This window comes from Bufo bufo, chromosome 3 (genome assembly GCF_905171765.1).
Source record: "Bufo bufo chromosome 3, aBufBuf1.1, whole genome shotgun sequence".
NCBI lineage: Eukaryota > Metazoa > Chordata > Amphibia > Anura > Bufonidae > Bufo > Bufo bufo.
In genome coordinates, this window is record NC_053391.1 from 43,246,693 (window position 1) to 43,265,138 (window position 18,446).

At 46.1% G+C, this 18,446-nt stretch overlaps 1 protein-coding gene across 5 annotated transcripts in view; it reads right to left on the reverse strand.

Annotated features, from left to right (window-relative positions):
• Positions 1 to 18,446, reverse strand: part of ITSN1 (intersectin 1) — a 163,377-nt gene that overhangs the window by 31,079 nt on the left and 113,852 nt on the right. For 4 of the 5 annotated variants that reach the window (XM_040423145.1, XM_040423144.1, XM_040423142.1 and 1 more), the window contains 2 exons: positions 14,882 to 14,999; positions 13,799 to 13,990 (listed from right to left, as the gene is read on the reverse strand). In XM_040423145.1, coding sequence (XP_040279079.1) covers positions 13,799 to 13,990; positions 14,882 to 14,999 — 310 coding nt within the window. Of the gene's footprint in view, positions 1 to 3,949; positions 5,800 to 13,798; positions 13,991 to 14,881; positions 15,000 to 18,446 lie in introns of those variants that run through there. The other variant, XM_040423146.1, reaches the window with a different exon arrangement.

Genomic DNA, 18,446 nt, shown 5'->3' on the forward strand with positions numbered 1-18,446 from the left:
ATGTGTTCCTGGGTTTTTCACCTCTCAGATGCTATGGTCACATTTGACCACAGCATCTGAGGAGTTGAATGTCTGCAATGGGCGTTATTGCCGATTACAGACATTAGCCTTGGGTGTCTGCTGTGTGCCATCTTTAAAGTCCTTATCGCCTACATATCTAGTCATGCAGCGATAGGGAAAAGGTTAAAGGGAAAAGGTTAAACGGAAACGGTCACCAGTTTTATGCTGCCTTAACTGCTGCAGTGCATGCCGATGAGTTTGGATATTATAGCGGATATTTCTTTTCCCAAATAAAATCTGTGGCAGGTGGGCAGAGAGCTCATGAATATCAGGACTCCTCAGCATGCGCTGGACCTGTTCAGTACAAGATTTTAGGAAAACAGAGGGGTCGAATAAAGAAAGTGATCCAGCCTTTTGCTAAGAATATCTGTCACTAGTTGTCCTTAGTGAGGACGTCATAAAACTAACGACAGACTCCTAAAGAAAAGTAGTCTTGTAAGCACGTCGCTAACCAAACACAGTCCTCGGACAAGAGTGCGTAATTTCTATATAGGGGCTACAGAGATCATTTTGAACTTGCCTACGTGCGCCAACAAAAGTATGGTTAAATTAGAAAAAGATGAAGAAGTCCAGTAACTCGCCCCCTATATAGCAGTTTAGGGGAGTCAAAACTGTTGACAGGCACCAAACATGAGCTTTAAGACTCTTCACTGTTGTCGTTCCAGACCATGTGGGTGAAAGGAACCCCCGTGGGATTATTTGCACTTTATTATCCCTGCTCCTGATGCACAGACTATAGAGGATGGAGATCAGATGATTTACTTATGTGCACTTTTGCAACCATTTTTTTTCTTTGCTCCAATGCATATAAATGAAATAGATGCAACACTGCAAACAGACTATTAAAAATACCCTATGCTTTTGTGTGTACAGGCCCTGTGCAGACCTACGGGCTTCATGCAGATGGTCACACACCAGCCCTGTGTATTGCTTCACTGCTTTTCCTGAGCTATACCCAAGCACTGTAAAGGCATTTGTAGGTCATCGTCATCACACTCAGCAAGTCATAACCCCTTAGGAGCCTTCTGATCTGCATTTTGACACAACCACGTCTGTGACAGAAGGCGGCTCCGACTCAGCATTGAGAGGACGGATGAAATGTCCACTTAGCTCTTAACTAGCAGCTCCACAAGCAGGTATGAGGAGCTGCTAGTTAAGGGCTCAGTGGACTGCTTATTCATGTGTCTGCCATTTATCCTGGCACATGGGTGGAGTGAGCTTCCCCATCGTGGTCCTGGTTATATATGTTTCAATCAACGTAACCACTACTAGATCTGCACCTTGTGGATTTTACCATCTTAGATTTGTTCTTGTCTGACTAATCACCTTTGTTTTTGTTTTTTGGGGAAGCGAGGGGGGTGTAGTTTTATATATCACTTATATCCTTAAGCTGAGTCCCCTGATGAACCCGCACTTGGAGGGAACATGTCTGCACAGTATAGGGGTTACTAGGGGTAGGTTCCACTGATGTAGGGTTTACCCTTGTAGGGGGTCCTGCAACTTTAGGGCATCTAGGGTGCATATAGGGTAGAGAGGTCCCTATATCTTCCCTGCCCTTGCCTAGTCTAGTATTTTACTAAGTAATCATCTGCTCTACTCCCTCTTGATTTTACACATATATAAAATTAAATAGGGGAGCCAAAAAAAAAAATATATATCTCTTCAGTAAAAGTTGTGTTTTAGCTTCTGTGCTTTCTGAACATGATTACGGGGGCGGCCATCTTGCCTGAGCTGTTCTTAACAGCATTTAGGAAGCATTAAGAAATTAGCTTTTTCGGCAGCCCCATGGTCCATAGACACAATGGTCAGGAGGGGGCCTCAGTAACTTCTATGGGAGACTTTTCTAGGCATGCTCTGTGACCTGTGCAGAAGTTATTTTACAAGGAAAGACTAGATCAGATTTGCCAATCACATATTGTGAATGGTGGATCCCGTCTTATCTATACACAGAGGTGATATCATTGCAGACAGGATTAGAATGACAGATAAGCAGATGACTGCAGTAAAGTGATCTGTACTGACCAAGAAGTGGTGCCAATTATTATTGCTTAGTGGCCAGTGCAAAATCTGCAGGAGTTTGTTTTTTGTTTACATATAGATATGGACATGGAAAATTAAAAACAAAAATTCTTAAAAAATGTTAAAAATAAAAATGTAATTTAAACAATAGGTTGTTTTCTGATGACACATTCCCTTTAACTAGCAGTGCCACAGGCAGGAATGCTTTGAGGAGCTGCTAGTTAAAGTGGTTGCCCCACAAAAAATATTCTACAGTTTTCAAACCTGGATCTTAGCATAGCTACGGAGTTATTCACCAACATGTATCTGTAGAGCATCACCTGCTGTTTGTTTTTTTTATTTCTTTATTCAGCTCACTGAGAAGGCCGCACATGCTCAGTTTCATCCGTCAACTGCCTCCTGAGCTGTGATAGGCAGAGCCGAGACACGCCTCCTGAGCTGTGATAGGTGGAGCATGGACACGCCCCCTGAGCTGCAGTAGAAAAGACACTCCCCTTGAGCTGTCAGCTTGATATAAATCTAGTAGAGCAATGAATGAGGAGATCTCTGGATCCATGTGAGGTACAGGGCTGGTTCTAGCTTTGTTAGAAACAGATTGTCGTGTACTATGTGATGTCAGATTTTAAATTTTTACATTATTCATGGGATAACCCCTTTAAGGGCTCAGTGGGCTGCTTTTTCATGTCTCTGCTGTTCATCCTGGCACGCGCGTAGAGCAAGTTTCCCCATTGTGGTCCTACTTATCGTTACCAACTATGTCTTACAAAAGTCATATGTTTCAATTCATGTGACCACTTCTAGATCTGCATCTTGTGGACTTTACCATCTTAAATTTGTTGTTGTCTGAGTAATCGCCTTTTCTCTATTTTTTTTTTAAGGGGGGGGGGCGTTAGTTTCACTTATCACCCTAGTCCCCTGATGATCCCGCACAGCAGCGTCAGGACAGTATAGGGATTAATTAGGGTGCTACAAGGGGTATGTTCCAGTGTGCCCTGCAACTATACGGTATCTAGGGCGCATCCTCCCTGCCCTTGTCTACCCTAGCATTTATTTACGTAATCATCTACTCTACTCCCACTGTGGTCCACCGTCTGCACCTCTTGATTTTAGATTTTTTGGTTGTTTTTTTGGCTCCCCCTTTTATGTGTCTTTTCAATAAAAGTTATGTTTTAACTTCTGTGCCTTCTCTGAAGGTGCTGAAGTCTGGCATAGACTAGTTCTATCAGGATCCTCAATTGCCTGACTCAATAGTACTCGGATATGCTTTTTCATTTAGTGATTTCTTTACATAATGCCATCTTTCCTGAACCGTGAAAAATATCTGCAGACTTGCTTTGTAACAGGCACATCATCATAAGGACATAAAGCAAATTAAGTCAGAAAATGGCTCAATTTCTACGGAAGATTGTTATGGTCGTGTTCTGTGACCTGTGCAGAGGTCCTTGTACAGGGAGGGGGAGGAGGCGAGCTGTGTCCATCACTTACTGTGAAAAGTGAATTCTGTGTTCTCCATACATCTTTGTTACCTGTCACTGTAATTCTGTCTCTGATAATAAGCCTGCCCCTTGTGTACAAAACTTGGGCTGAAAAGCGATCTCTACACCACAGGAACTGTCAGCGGATTGTGAAGCTCAGTGTGAAAACTGCAAGACTTCATAATTATATATATATATATATATATATATATATATATATATATATATATATATATATATATAATTATATTATATATAAACAACAGACATAAAAAAATAAATTAAGTTTGTACATTAATTTTCAGAAGATCTTTCTAACTTCCTATATAAAACACACAAAAAAAAATATAAACTAACCAAAACACAAGGACAACACACACAGGAAGATTTTAGCTTTTATAAGAAGGATTTAATTCTCTATACATGTAGTTGATTGTAAAGGCTGTATTACAGTTGTTAAAGCTGTAGATTTTTTTTATTTTATATATTTATATATCTTACATTCATATCCATGACAATACTGAAGTGCGGGTGAACACAGAGCTCCAGTTGGCTTAAGCCATGTAAATGGATTTTGTTTGGACACTGAAAATAAGCAGAACAGTGTAGGGGAGGGTATGGGGATACCGAAGTAAAATAAAATAAAAAATAAATAAAAATAAATTTACAGCCATCACATCAGTAGTAATAAGTCAGAGAAACTGGCCTTATTGAGAAAGCCGACTGGCTTTCTCAAATAATAGAAATTGTACAAGAAATCTCTGGCATTAAATACTGGACTTAATGCCTGAGACTTCTTGTACAAGTAATTTCAATTGAGAAAGCCAGTCGCATGAGACTAGCAAAAGTCTTTAAGAAAAAATAAAAAACACAATAAGTCCAGTTGCTTTGATTTATTACTAATGATATACCATGACCTGCATAACTGAAAACTTTCACAGACATACAAATGCTCCATTTTGGCTATTTTTTTGTCCTTTTCTGCTAAGCAAGGCAGTAAACGAGGACGCTAGTGTTCCATAAAATAGTTAATGAGGTGTACGGCACAATACCACGTTGTAAGCTTCTAAAAAACATGACACAATTTCCACAGTCTAGATAAAATGGTAGTTAAAAAAAAAAAAAAAAAGTATGTAAACATTGCCATTAATTCCAGGTTAAAATAGTGTATACATTCTTTGTCCTGATCGAAAAGGAACAGCTAAGAAGCCCTGTCACTGACCGAGGGGTGGAGGGGAATGGACGCCTTTCTCCTGACCACAAAAGAGTTGGATGGACATAAAATACTGGTATGTATAATACAATGGACAGAATATCCCCGACAAATGTATATAATATATATACGGTATATATAAAATAATAATAATAACATACATAAAAACAGTACAAATTAGGGATGTACGCCATGTGCAAAACCGAAGAGCCTCGTTAACAAGCACAGTGAGCCCGTTAACACTGGAAAACCATTGCACCGGAAAAAAATAATATACAATTAAAAAATTTGTTTTACGGCATATTAAAAAAAAAAAAAAAGGAAAAAAATATTGTAAAAGTTACTAAACCTCTACACATACATAGTCTATTACAAATTTTTGTAGTATATATACTTCCTAAATAACTGGGAACATTTAACCATTTGTAACCTCTCCTCTTCTTTAAAAGCCTCAAATAAACAAATCTAACGCTGGAGACATTTAAAAAAAAAAAAAAACGCAATTAAAGAAAAAAAAAAAAACAACATTTCATATTTATGGACACAATATTAACAGTACATGCAGCATTCCTTGATAGTGGGTCTTTTTGCAAATCAAAAGTGTTAACGCAACCATTTGCCCTCAAATGATTGAACGAGTGTCGAAGAACGTCAAACTGAAAAAAGGACGTCGTTTATGAAAATGTGATTTAAAAAAAAAAAAAGAAAAATATATATATATAAATTGTTTGCATAAAATAGAGAAAGCCGCAAAAGGACCCACTATCCTCTGTACTCCATTTTATTTTTTATTTATTTTTGTTTTTAGCTTCAGGATCTGCGGAGACAACGTAATGGTCAACATGCATCTAAATGGAAAATGAGGTAAAATTCTGTGCAGCGGTCGTCTAGTCAGAAGGCAGAGGATGATCATGCTGGAAGTCACATGATCACGGCTGCATCTCCCATCATCCCTCTGGGCAGTGATATGGGGATAGTGGGTCTCTTTGAGGACTTTCAAGCCTGAGTAGGGGGATGGACAACATATGATTCCTAGAAAAAGGAGGAAAACAACACATAAGCAAACAAAAAAAATTCTAAAAAAACAAAAACAAAAAAAAAACAACACTGTACACTATAATAATGACTGTGCATGGTGCAAAATAAATGAAAACAAAATGGCAGCATGCTACACACACACAGAATGATGTATGATAACAGGACTACGACTACAAAGAGAACCTGTCCTCCTCAAGTTACTGAAGGGATTTTCTGGGGTTTAAAAAAATAAAATAAAAAATAAAACACCATTCAGGCTCAAAAATTCTGTAAACATAAACTAGTCTGTCTCTACACTGCTCCCTGATGGTGGTTGTTTGGCTTCCCAGCCAAGTACTGGCCAATCATGGGCTGTTGCAGCGATATGGAATCCATAGTGACATCACTACATTAGGCTGTTCAGCGGCCCGCCCACTCATATGACATCATGCGGATCCGTAAACAGAGATGTGGCGGGGGATCCAAATCAGGGAAGAAATGGCGAGTAGTGCTGAGCGAACGTGTGTTTTTAAGTTCGGCGTGCAAGCTTCGGGTTATCTAAGAATTCCGCTATGGATTCCGCTACAATGAACCATAAGTTATGGTCCGTGGTAGCGGAATCCATAACGTAATTCTTAGGGAATCCAAACCTTGTACGCCGAACTTGAAAACACAAGTTCGCTCAACACTGGTGAGGAATTCTTACGGTAGGTATAATGAGAAGTTTATCATTTCAGCTTTCTGGGCTGAATTAAAGGGGTATTCCAGATTGCTTCCTTAAATAAAGCTTATGGGTCCATTCACACGCAGTGGCGTAGGGATCGCCATAGCAACCATAGCAGTGGCTATGGGGCCCTACGCCACTGGGGGCCCGTCCGACCGCATTCAGTTTTTTTTATTTTTTTTATTAACACACACACACAGACACTACACACAGGCAGCCAGGAGGTGGCGTAACTACCGGGGAAGCAGCTGCTTCGGGGCCCGACAGTTTATTTTCAAGTTAGTTAAATATCGATTCTTGTCTTAATGTTCAGGGCCCCCTTCACAGCAGCAGTCTTAATGTTCAGGCCCCCTCGCTAATGTGATCTAATCTTACTGTATTCTAAAGTTTCCTGATGTGTCTGGGATTTGAACCCACAAACATGAGACTTCTACTGTTATAGCTGGCTAAGTGTACATCTATACACATGACTGCTGCCCCAACACACCCAGCACTGCTATATCTCTATATGACAGCTATCCCAGCACACTCAGCTCTGCTATATCTATATATAAGCAGCTGTCATGTGTATAGATGTACACTTAGCCAGCTATAACAGTAGAAGTCTCATAATTTTTCAATCAGCAGCAAGGCAGCTGGTATGGTCTTGTGGTTAGATGCTTTGCCTCTGATACAGAAGGTCGTGGGTTCGAATCCCAGCAGAAACCTTTTCTGAAATACACAAGCAGTGACTCCATATATGGACACAGGAAGAGGCTGCATCGCATCGCTGACATGGAGGTAAGTAGAAGTGTTTATATATATTTTTTTTTAATACCCGACTGTTACTGCCATGGGGGGGGGGGGGGCACCTGATACTGTGGATGGCACTGTTTAGGGGGGGGGGCACCTGATTCTGTGGATGGCACTGTTTAGGGGGGGGGGCACCTGATTCTGTGGATGGCACTGTTTAGGGGGGGGGGGCACCTGATTCTGTGGATGGCACTGTTTAGGGGGGGGGGCACCTGATTCTGTGGATGGCACTGTTTAGGGGGGGGGGCACCTGATTCTGTGGATGGCACTGTTTAGGGGGGGGGGCACCTGATTCTGTGGATGGCACTGTTTAGGGGGGGGGGCACCTGATTCTGTGGATGGCACTGTTTAGGGGGGGGGGCACCTGATTCTGTGGATGGCACTGTTTAGGGGGGGGGGCACCTGATTCTGTGGATGGCACTGTTTAGGGGGGGGGGATCTGTGGATGGCACTGTTTAGGGGGGGGGGCACCTGATTCTGTGGATGGCACTGTTTAGGGGGGGGGGGCACCTGATTCTGTGGATGGCACTGTTTAGGGGGGGGGGATCTGTGGATGGCACTGTTTAGGGGGGGGGGCACCTGATTCTGTGGATGGCACTGTTTAGGGGGGGGGGATCTGTGGATGGCACTGTTTAGGGGAGGGGGATCTGTGGATGGCACTGTTTAGGGGAGGGGGATCTGTGGATGGCACTGTTTAGGGGAGGGGGATCTGTGGATGGCACTGTTTAGGGGAGGGGGATCTGTGGATGGCACTGTTTAGGGGAGGGGGATCTGTGGATGGCACTGTTTAGGGGAGGGGGATCTGTGGATGGCACTGTTTAGGGGAGGGGGATCTGTGGATGGCACTGTTTAGGGGAGGGGGATCTGTGGATGGCACTGTTTAGGGGAGGGGGATCTGTGGATGGCACTGTTTAGGGGAGGGGGATCTGTGGATGGCACTGTTTAGGGGAGGGGGATCTGTGGATGGCACTGTTTAGGGGAGGGGGATCTGTGGATGGCACTGTTTAGGGGAGGGGGATCTGTGGATGGCACTGTTTAGGGGAGGGGGATCTGTGGATGGCACTGTTTAGGGGAGGGGGATCTGTGGATGGCACTGTTTAGGGGAGGGGGATCTGTGGATGGCACTGTTTAGGGGAGGGGGCTCTGTGGATGGCACTGTTTAGGGGAGGGGGATCTGTGGATGGCACTGTTTAGGGGAGGGGGATCTGTGGATGGCACTGTTTAGGGGAGGGGGATCTGTGGATGGCACTGTTTAGGGGAGGGGGATCTGTGGATGGCACTGTTTAGGGGAGGGGGATCTGTGGATGGCACTGTTTAGGGGAGGGGGATCTGTGGATGGCACTGTTTAGGGGAGGGGGATCTGTGGATGGCACTGTTTAGGGGAGGGGGATCTGTGGATGGCACTGTTTAGGGGAGGGGGATCTGTGGATGGCACTGTTTAGGGGAGGGGGATCTGTGGATGGCACTTTTTAGGGGAGGGGGATCTGTGGATGGCACTGTTTAGGGGAGGGGGATCTGTGGATGGCACTGTTTAGGGGAGGGGGATCTGTGGATGGCACTGTTTAGGGGAGGGGGATCTGTGGATGGCACTGTTTAGGGGAGGGGGATCTGTGGATGGCACTGTTTAGGGGAGGGGGATCTGTGGATGGCACTGTTTAGGGGAGGGGGATCTGTGGATGGCACTGTTTAGGGGAGGGGGATCTGTGGACGGCACTGTTTAGGGGAGGGGGATCTGTGGACGGCACTGTTTAGGGGAGGGGGATCTGTGGATGGCACTGTTTAGGGGAGGGGGATCTGTGGATGGCACTTTTTAGGGGAGGGGGATCTGTGGATGGCACTGTTTAGGGGAGGGGGATCTGTGGACGGCACAGGGGGGGGGGCCCATACATTGTTTTTGCTATGGGGCCCATGCATTTCTAGCTACGCCCCTGTTCACACGTCCTTAGTTCTGGGTCTGCATCCGTTTCGCAATTTTGCAGGATCGCGTGCAGACCCATTTATTTCAATGGGGGCCGCAAAAGATGCGGACAGCACACTGTGTGCTGTCCGCATCCGTACTTTGATTCCATGGCGGCAAAAAAAAAAAAAGAAGAAGAGGAGCATGTCCTATTCTTGCCCGCAATCGCAAACAAGAAAGGGCATATCTATCATAGTGCCTATCCCGAAGTGAATTGGACTGCATGCTGAGCATGCATGGCGAGTCCACCCGCTCCTTTCGCCACCATAGGGCTTCTAAAAACATGCGAGCCAACTTGCCTGCACCCTCGGCTATTTTCGGGAGCAGTGAATGGAGAGGACGCAGTGCATGTGCAGTGTGCTCTCTGGTCACTATCGGGCCCTGTCCTTGAAAAAGGAGCAGGGTCCCCGACACCTATGGGACATTTAGGGAATACCGTTTAATCTTGCTATTATGAAAAGTTCTACATTTTTCCAATATACTTACTGTATCAATTATTCATGGTTTTCTAGATCTCTGCTTGCTGCGATTCAAAAGGGAACCTCCATCGTTTACATCTGTCCCGGTCACGTGATGGATACAGAGGTCATCACAGATGGGTGCGGTGATGGACCATGCGCCTGCGAGTCCATCACATGACCCACACAGATTTATACTTAATAAAAGTAAACAATGAAGGTTCCCACAGCAAACAGAGATCTTGAAAACCTATCAAAAGTTTTTCACTTTTTTTTTTTTTTTTTTTAAACAGATGAAAAAAATGCATGTAAAAACACCAGTGTTTCTTATGTCACAAGTCTCCATTTATGTTGTGAGCACATGCATTTTTCCAGTCCTATAGTCAAGTATATGGGGAAAAACACCATAGCCACAGCATGATGCATTAAAAGAGGAAAAAAAAAAGGTGACCCCATAAAGCAAAATGCATTGCATGTAGTGCATTATAGGCCTGGGGGTCAGCAACCTTTGGCTTTCCAATTGAAGTGAAACTACAACTCCCAATATGCACACTGTGCTCAGCTGTTTTTGTAACACCTACAGAAGTGAATAGAGCATTCTGGGAGTTGTAGTTTTACAACAGCTGGAGTGCCAGAGGTTGCCGATACCTGCTATAGACTTTAAAGGAAGAAGTATTTTTTTGGGCAAAAAATGTGATGAAAAAAAGAGTCAAGAAAAAGGTGGGAGTTTCTTGCAAAAACCCTGTCTGTGAAACCAACCTCCAACGTCTATTCTTCTATTTTATTTTATTTTAGTTTCCTATGGCCACGAACGGCACAATCTGCCCACTTATGCAGAGACACGTCCCCAGCTGCCATATTGCTGTATAACTAGGCAGATTTTTAGGAAGAATTTTTAGGCGTTTAGGAAAGTTTGGTGGAGTCTGGTCCATATTGGGTGTTGCCCCGGTTTCCCAGAAACTAAGGCCCCTTTCAGACAAGCGAGTTCCACGCCTTAGACTTGTAGCTCCCGGTCGCAAAGCATTCTATTGATTTAGGATGCCATGTAACCCTTAGGACACGAGCGAGTTTTCCGGGCGGGTGCAATGCGTGACGTGAAAGCATAGCACCCGCACTGAATCCTGACCCATTCATTTCAATGGGTTTGTGTACATGAGCTTTTTTTTTTTCACGCATCAGTTCTGCGTTGCGTGAAAATCGCAGCATGTTCTATATTCAGCGTTTTTCACGCAGCCCTGGCCCCTTAGAAGTGAATGGTGCTTTAAAGAAAAACGCATTGCATCCGCAAGCAAGTCCGGATGCAGTGTGTTTTTCACTGATGGTTGCTAGGAGATGTTGTTTGTAAACCTTCAGGTTTTTATCAAGCGCGTGAAAAACGCATCAAAACGCACGGCAGCCGCGAGGAAAAAACTGAACAACTAAGTGAACGCAATCGCAGACAAAACTGACTGCACTTGCTTGCAAAATGGTGCGAGTTTCACTGAACGCATCCGGACCTAATCCGTCACGCTCGTGTGAAAGGGGCCTTAGGCTGCATTCACACGTCCGTGGTGTATTGCGGGTCCGCAACACACCAGCCCGGCGCCCCCATAGAAATGCCTATTCTTGTCCGCAAGCTGCGGACAAGAATAGGACATGCTCTATCTTTTTGCGGAGCTGCGGACCCAAAATCGGGGCCGCGCTCCGCAATTGCAGCTGCAGACAGCACACTGTGTGCTGTCCGCATCCATTCCGTCCCCATAGAGAATGAATGGGTCCGCACCCATTCCGCAAAATTGCGGAAAGGATGCGGACCCATTTTGCGGACGTGTGAATGGAGCCTTAGGGTTACACAGCATCATAAAGCAGTATAAAGCTATGCCACCTAGTCAGTGCCGGGAGGTCAGGATGGGAGCTGCAGCATACTCACGCAAGGCATGGAACTCGCTCGTTTAAAAGGGGCCTAAAAGCTAAAAAGAACTGAAGGAGGTCAATTTGCTGGCATTAATTCTAGGTTTCATGATCGTTTATATTCACTGACAAAAGTGCAAATTCAAAAATGAAGGCAGCAAAAGGAAAAAAAAATAATTTGCAAAATCTTACCATAAACATATCTGTGTCATGTGCACTTATTAGGTGCAATAGCTCTGAGGCCACATTATTTGTGGGGATTCAGGACCCTCATTGGGTATCTCTGTGGGGCTTCACCACTGCATCTACGAGGTTGCAGATAACACTCCACAGTCCCTGATCCTGCAGATCATGTTTTTACTAATGTACAGACAGGATCAGACTACACAGGGTTTGTTTGTAGTCTGTAACCATGGAGACACACAACTCTGCATAGACGTTATATACACAAAACTGTAGGAGAATTTTAAGTCATGTGTATTCGCAAAGTTGCCTAATATCTTATATTTTAGAGGCACTGGGGGACAAAAAAAAAAAATGGTTGCAAAAGTATACATACCCTTGAGATACAGATGGGCAAGACTGCTGCAGTTTGTCTAAGCAGCTATGTACGTGGTAGGCATACAATGGAGGCAAATTACCTTAAAAGCGTTTTCTAATACCATAATACTGATGGCTTATCCTTAGCTTAGACAATCAGATCAGTCCAATCCAATTCTCGGCACCCCCGCTAATCAACCAAATGGAGGGGGTGTGCCGATCCGTCAAGCGCTGTGTCCGTTTTATTGTTTACAAGGCACAGTGCCATTCATTGGTGGTGGCTGTGACTGGTACCGCAAACTAAGTCCCATAGCCCCTTCAGACAGGACATCAGCAGGGGCGTCGGGAGTAGAACCCCCACCGATCTCATCGATGGTCTTTTCGAAGAACATTTTTGGAAAACCCCTTTAACACCTAATCTATAGCAGGCAGCAGGGTAATGCATACAGGAAAGATGCCCTCCTGACTCATTTCAGCATTAGGCCACATGCGCAGGACCGCATTTTTCATGCACGTGCTATCAATATTTTTTGCAAATAGCATACTGGCCCATTCAGCCATAGTTTTTGTGGAACTGTGTGGCCGTTTTGCAAATCACAGAACATGTCCTCGGGTGAGAAGAGTAATTTCTATTGATTGGAATGAGAAAAATGCGGCATGCATGCGGAAGGCATTTGTATTTTGGGGTTCCGTGGTTTGCAGACTGAAGTACGGACCCTGTCGTGTGCATGAGGCCATACACTTACATTTTGGGATTGGTTTTCTAATTCCTTAAAGGGCACCTACACCATAATAAAGCAATCGGGATAAGGGTCCATTCACACGTCCGCATCCGTCCAATTTTGCGGAATGGGTGCTGACCCACTCATTTTCAATGGGGCCGGAACGGATGCGGAGAGCACACTATGTGCTGTACGGATCCGCACTTCCGTTTCCAAAACAAATAGAACATGTCCTATTCTTGTCCGCAACTGCGGACAAGAAAAGGCATTTTCTATTATAGTGCTGACTATGTGCGGTTTGCGAAATGCAGAACGCACATTCCCGGTGTCCGTGTTTTGCGGATCCGCAATTTGCAGATCGCAAAAACACCTACGGACGTCTGAATGGACCCTAAGGGTTCTAATTTACACCTCATCCGGATATTGATAAGCAGCTCTACGCCACGTTCCAGTGGCTCTGACGTCCAGCTGATGTCTAAACGACAAATCGTTACATATGGATTGAACTTGTAGATCAGGGATCAGCAACCTTCGGCACTCCAGGTGCTGTGAAACTACAACTCCCAGCATGCACACTTACTCTGCTATTCTTGTAACGCCCATAGAAGTGAAAGGAGGATTCTGGGAGTTGTAGTTTCAGAACAGGTTGCTGATCCCTGTTGTAGATCATGACTACTTAAACCCATCAGAATCTGAAACCAATGTTTCCTCCAGAAATCCCAACTGTTAGGGCGATCAGATGGATGTAGCGACAAATGAACAGGCTTAAGACCCTGGAATTACTGTGCGGAAGATCTTCAATGAGATGGGTATAAGGGGGGCAAAGCTTGGATTTCTGCAAAGAGCCGCAGAATCACAGCAATGCTGCATGTCGTTTACAAGAAGAGGCAAGATTTATTATGGAAGAGGCCCACCCCCGTTCTCTACTTACATTGTTGGCTGGGGTCCATGTCTGTGGTCAGCTTGACGTAATTGGAAGGGAAGAGACCCACGTGGCCGTTCAGTTCCCCCTTCCACCAGTCGGGATCTTCTTTGTTCAGCACGTTGATAACTTGACCTTTGGAGAACGCCAGCTCGTCGTCATTCTGGGCAATGTAATCGTACATCCCGATAACCTGGCATGCTGAAGAGTGACAATGTAAAAATCAGTCCACCGTCCCAACATACTTGCTGGAAAGGATTAGTTTAAATGGACCGTCTGGTTAAAAATAATCATTTCCAGAATTCTTACACTGGGCACACCAATTAAGGACCCCCTTGGCTACAAACAGCATTTTGTGCTCCTGTTGCGTCCATGGATTACATGGGCAGCGCACTCAAGTCAATACTCAAATTGTCCTGAGGTGGCGCTGCAGGGAAACTGAACACCTGCTGCAGGGTCCCTCACAGATTACAGCTGATTGATGGACAACCTGTGATCAGCTTAGAGAAGCTTTGTAAGAAAGAAAGAAAAAGAAAAAAGAAAAATAAAGTGTCAAAAGTAGAGAGCTGCCCCCCTCCTTAAAGGGGTATTCCCATCTTTCACAATGGGGGCATATCGCTAGGATATGCCCCCATTGTCTGATAGGTGCGGGTCCCACCGCTGGGACCCGCACCTATATAGAGAAGGGAGCGGGGAGCGCTGTGGCTGGAGGGCCCCAGATTTCCCAGGGTCCGCCCACCACCAGACGCTAATCTCCGCCTCTCCTATAGAGGTGCGCGGTCCATGCTCCCATTCATTTCTATGGGGCAGACAGCAATAGCAGAGCCAGCGCTCAGCTGTTTTCGGCGGCCCCATAGAAATGAATGGAGGGCGGCTGCGCATGCGCAGTGCGCTCTCCTTCACTTTTGGGGCTCCGTTCTCGATATAGGTGCGGGTCCCAGTGGTGGGATCTGCACCTGTAAGACAATGGGGGCATATCCTAGCGATATGCCCCCATTGTCTGAGATGAGAAAACCCCTTTAAGGACTAGGTGGCAACAAAAAAGGAGCAGCTCAACTCCAGTTATTCGCCAAAGGACTGGATTTTACTTACTGGGTGGTAACACTGCTGGTTTGGGTGGTTCTGTGGGGGTGCTTTTATTTGTACCAGGGCTCAGAAGTTTAACGTAGTTGGCAGGGAACCATCCAATCTGCCTCTTCTTTCCACGGGCCTGTAAAGCGGAGACATAGGGAATAGAGAATAATCCACATACAGGGCACATAAGGGTGCTTCCACAGTTGGCCTTTTTGTGGGCTTGTAAATGAAATTTTTGCATTTTTTCCCCCCATAAGTCTATGAGAAAACCCCTGAAAAACCACCAGGAAGCAGTCTTAAAATGCCACAAAAAAACTAAACAAAACCCATAAAAAAAAAAAAAAAAATGCATTTATGCACTGATAATATCAGTTAAGAACTCAGTTTAAATGGTCAATCACTAACTTTTCAATAACTTTGCAGAAATCAATAGTACAAGTGACCATAAGAAACTTTGTAATATGTCTTATCAGTGAGATGTCGAGTTATCAGCTGATTACCTCTCTCCCCTCGATGCCAATTGCTTTGTACTTTGATAAATGTCTTAAACAGCATCTGTCCGTATGATTAACCCCATTAAACCAGGTAGGGTTGATAATACTGAGTAAAATGGTATATTTATATGTTACACTTGTGTCTTAATGTTAAATATATATATATATATATCTTGCATTTGTTAAACCTTTCATTTATATGTACTGTAATTGAAAATGACAAAAAAATAAATAAAAAAAGATTTATCTATAGGGCCAATAGTTGCAGAGACGTATTAATTTTTATATTTATGTAAATTAGCTAAGTGAGGCAACAATGGGCTGGCCATAGCGTTAGGAGCACCGCTAGTGTAACTCCCTCATGCTTTCTGTGCTTCCCCCCCCCCCCTCTTTGAGTGACAGGGCTAGACATCTCATCAGGTCCTGTGTTTTTGTGGCAGCGCTGACTTAGCCCCTGCACAGTGTATCTGTTTTCCAAGCTCATCAGATCCACTGCGCAGGCGCCAAGTCACTGAGCCTCGGCACTACAGTGAGAACACAGGGATGCACAAGATGTCTAGCCCTGTCACTCAAAGAGGAGGGGGAGTACAAAAGAGGAGGGGGGCATTGTGCTAGCAGTGCTCCTAGCACTATGGACAGCCCCTTGGTGCTCCAAATTGGTGATTTACAGAAATACAAAAATTAATATATCTGTGCAACTATTAACCCCATAGAGAAAAGAAATAAGGAGACTTTTGTATTACTTACCAGTAAAGTCTCTTTCTCGCCCATATTCCTTGGGGGACACAGGAAACCATGGGTATAGCTCTGCTCCCTAGGAGGCGTGACACTAAGTGAAAGCTGTAAGCCCCTCCTCCATCAGCTATACCCTTCAGCCTGGAGAAGAGACTGCCAGTTGCGTGTCCAAGTAGTGAAAGATAACCACCAACCGGAAAAAAGAACCGTCAAGCCCCAACGGGGGCAACCAAGCCGGAACCACAACTGTAAACCCAAATGAAGGGCGGGTGCTGTGTCCCCCAAGGAAGAGCGAGAAAGAGACTTTACTGGTAAGTAATACAAAAGTCTCCTTTTCTCGCCCATATTCCTTGGGGGACACAGGAAACCATGGGACGTTCCAGAGCAGTCCCAGAAGGGAGGGACCAGAACAAACTAGACCAACACCAGAGGCATCAATCAACTGCCGCCTGCAACACCAGACGGCCTAAAGCAGCGTCAGCCGACGCATGAGTATGCACCCTGTAGAACTTGGTGAAGGTGTGCAAGGAGGACCAAGTGGCCGCCTTGCAAATCTGCTCCGTAGAAGCCCGATTTCTCTGAGCCCAGGAAGCCCCGACCGCTCTAGTGGAATGAGCGGTAACACCGAGGGGCGGAACCTTGCCCTTGGCGAGATAAGCCTCAGTAACAGCCATCTTGACAAAACGGGCGATAGCAACTTTGGATGCCGCCAACCCTCTGCGCGACCCCTCCGGAACCACAAAGAGCGAGTCAGTACGCCTGAAAGAGCTGGTTACCTCCAGGTAAACCTTGAGCGCCCTGACAACGTCCAGGCGATGAAGCTCCCTCTCCCTAGGGTGGGAAGGGGAAGGACACAAAGAGGGGAGAACGATGTCCTCGTTCAGATGAAAGGCGGAGACCACCTTAGGAAGGAAGGGACCGGACGAAGAACTACCTTGTCCTGGTGGAACACTAGGAAAGGTTCCAGACAGGAGAGTGCAGCCAATTCGGACACCCTCCGAAGAGAGGTGACGGCTACAAGGAAAAAAAAAAAAAAAAAAAACAACCTTGCAGGACAGAAGTCGCAAGGAAACCGTCCGCAGAGGCTCGAAAGGAGAAGCCTGGAGCGCTGAGAGAACCAGGTTCAGGTCCCAGGGCGGTACCGGAGGCCGGTACGGGGGAACCGCGTGAGCCACGCCCTGAAGGAAGGTCTTGACAGGACCAAGGGGGGCCAGTGGGCGCTGAAACAAAATGGACAGCGCAGACACCTGACCCTTCAAAGAACTAAGACCCAGACCTTGGGCAAGTCCGCTCTGCAGGAAGGACAAAACGGTGGGGAGAGAAAAGCGGAGCGGAGGAATCCCCAGATCGGCACAGAACCCCAAATAGGTCCTCCAGGTCCTATAATAGATCCTAGAAGAGGACGGCTTGCGGGCACGGATCATGGTGCGGACGACGTCCGCAGAAAAACCCCTACGTGTCAGGACGGTGGTCTCAACAACCACGCCGTCAAACGTAGGGACCTTAAACGCGGGTGGAAGATCGGTCCCTGAGAGAGAAGATCTTCCCTGGCGGGCAGCGGCCAGGGCGCGTCTGCCAGGAGCAGCATGAGGTCGGCATACCAAGACCGGCGGGGCCAGTCCGGAGCGACCAGAATCACCGAGACGCCTTCCGCCGCGATCTTCCGAAGGACCTTGGGCAGGAGTGGGATGGGAGGGAATATGTATGGACGCGCGAAGCCTCGCCAAGGAAGAACGAGGGCGTCGGCTCCGCAAGCTCCCAGATCCCTGGCCCTGGACAGATAGGCGGGGACCTTGTGATTGAACTTGGAGGCCATGAGGTCCACGTCCGGTATGCCCCAACGAAGGCAAATGGCCTCGAATACCTCCGGGTGAAGAGACCACTCGCCGGGGTCGACAGTGGTGCGACTGAGGAAGTCCGCCGCCCAATTGTCCACCCCTGGAATAAAAATTGCCGATAGGGCCGGGACGTGGGCTTCCGCCCAACGGAGAATGCTGGAGACCTCCCTCATTGCAGCAGCGCTGCGAGTGCCCCCCTGGTGGTTTATGTACGCCACAGCCGTGGCGTTGTCCGATTGTACACGAACTGGATGACCCTTCAACAGATGAGTCCAGTGTCGTAGAGACAAAAGGGCCGCTCTCAGCTCCAGGACATTGATCGAGAGTTTGGACTCCAATGGAGACCAAATGCCCTGGACGGATCGGGGAGGAAACACGCCTCCCCAGCCCAAGAGACTGGCATCGGTTGTAACCACCAACCAGTTGAGTGGCAGAAAAGACCTGCCCAGAAGAGGGGACTGTAACCACCAGCGGAGAGATGACCTCACCGGAGGCGATAGATGGAAGGGATGATCC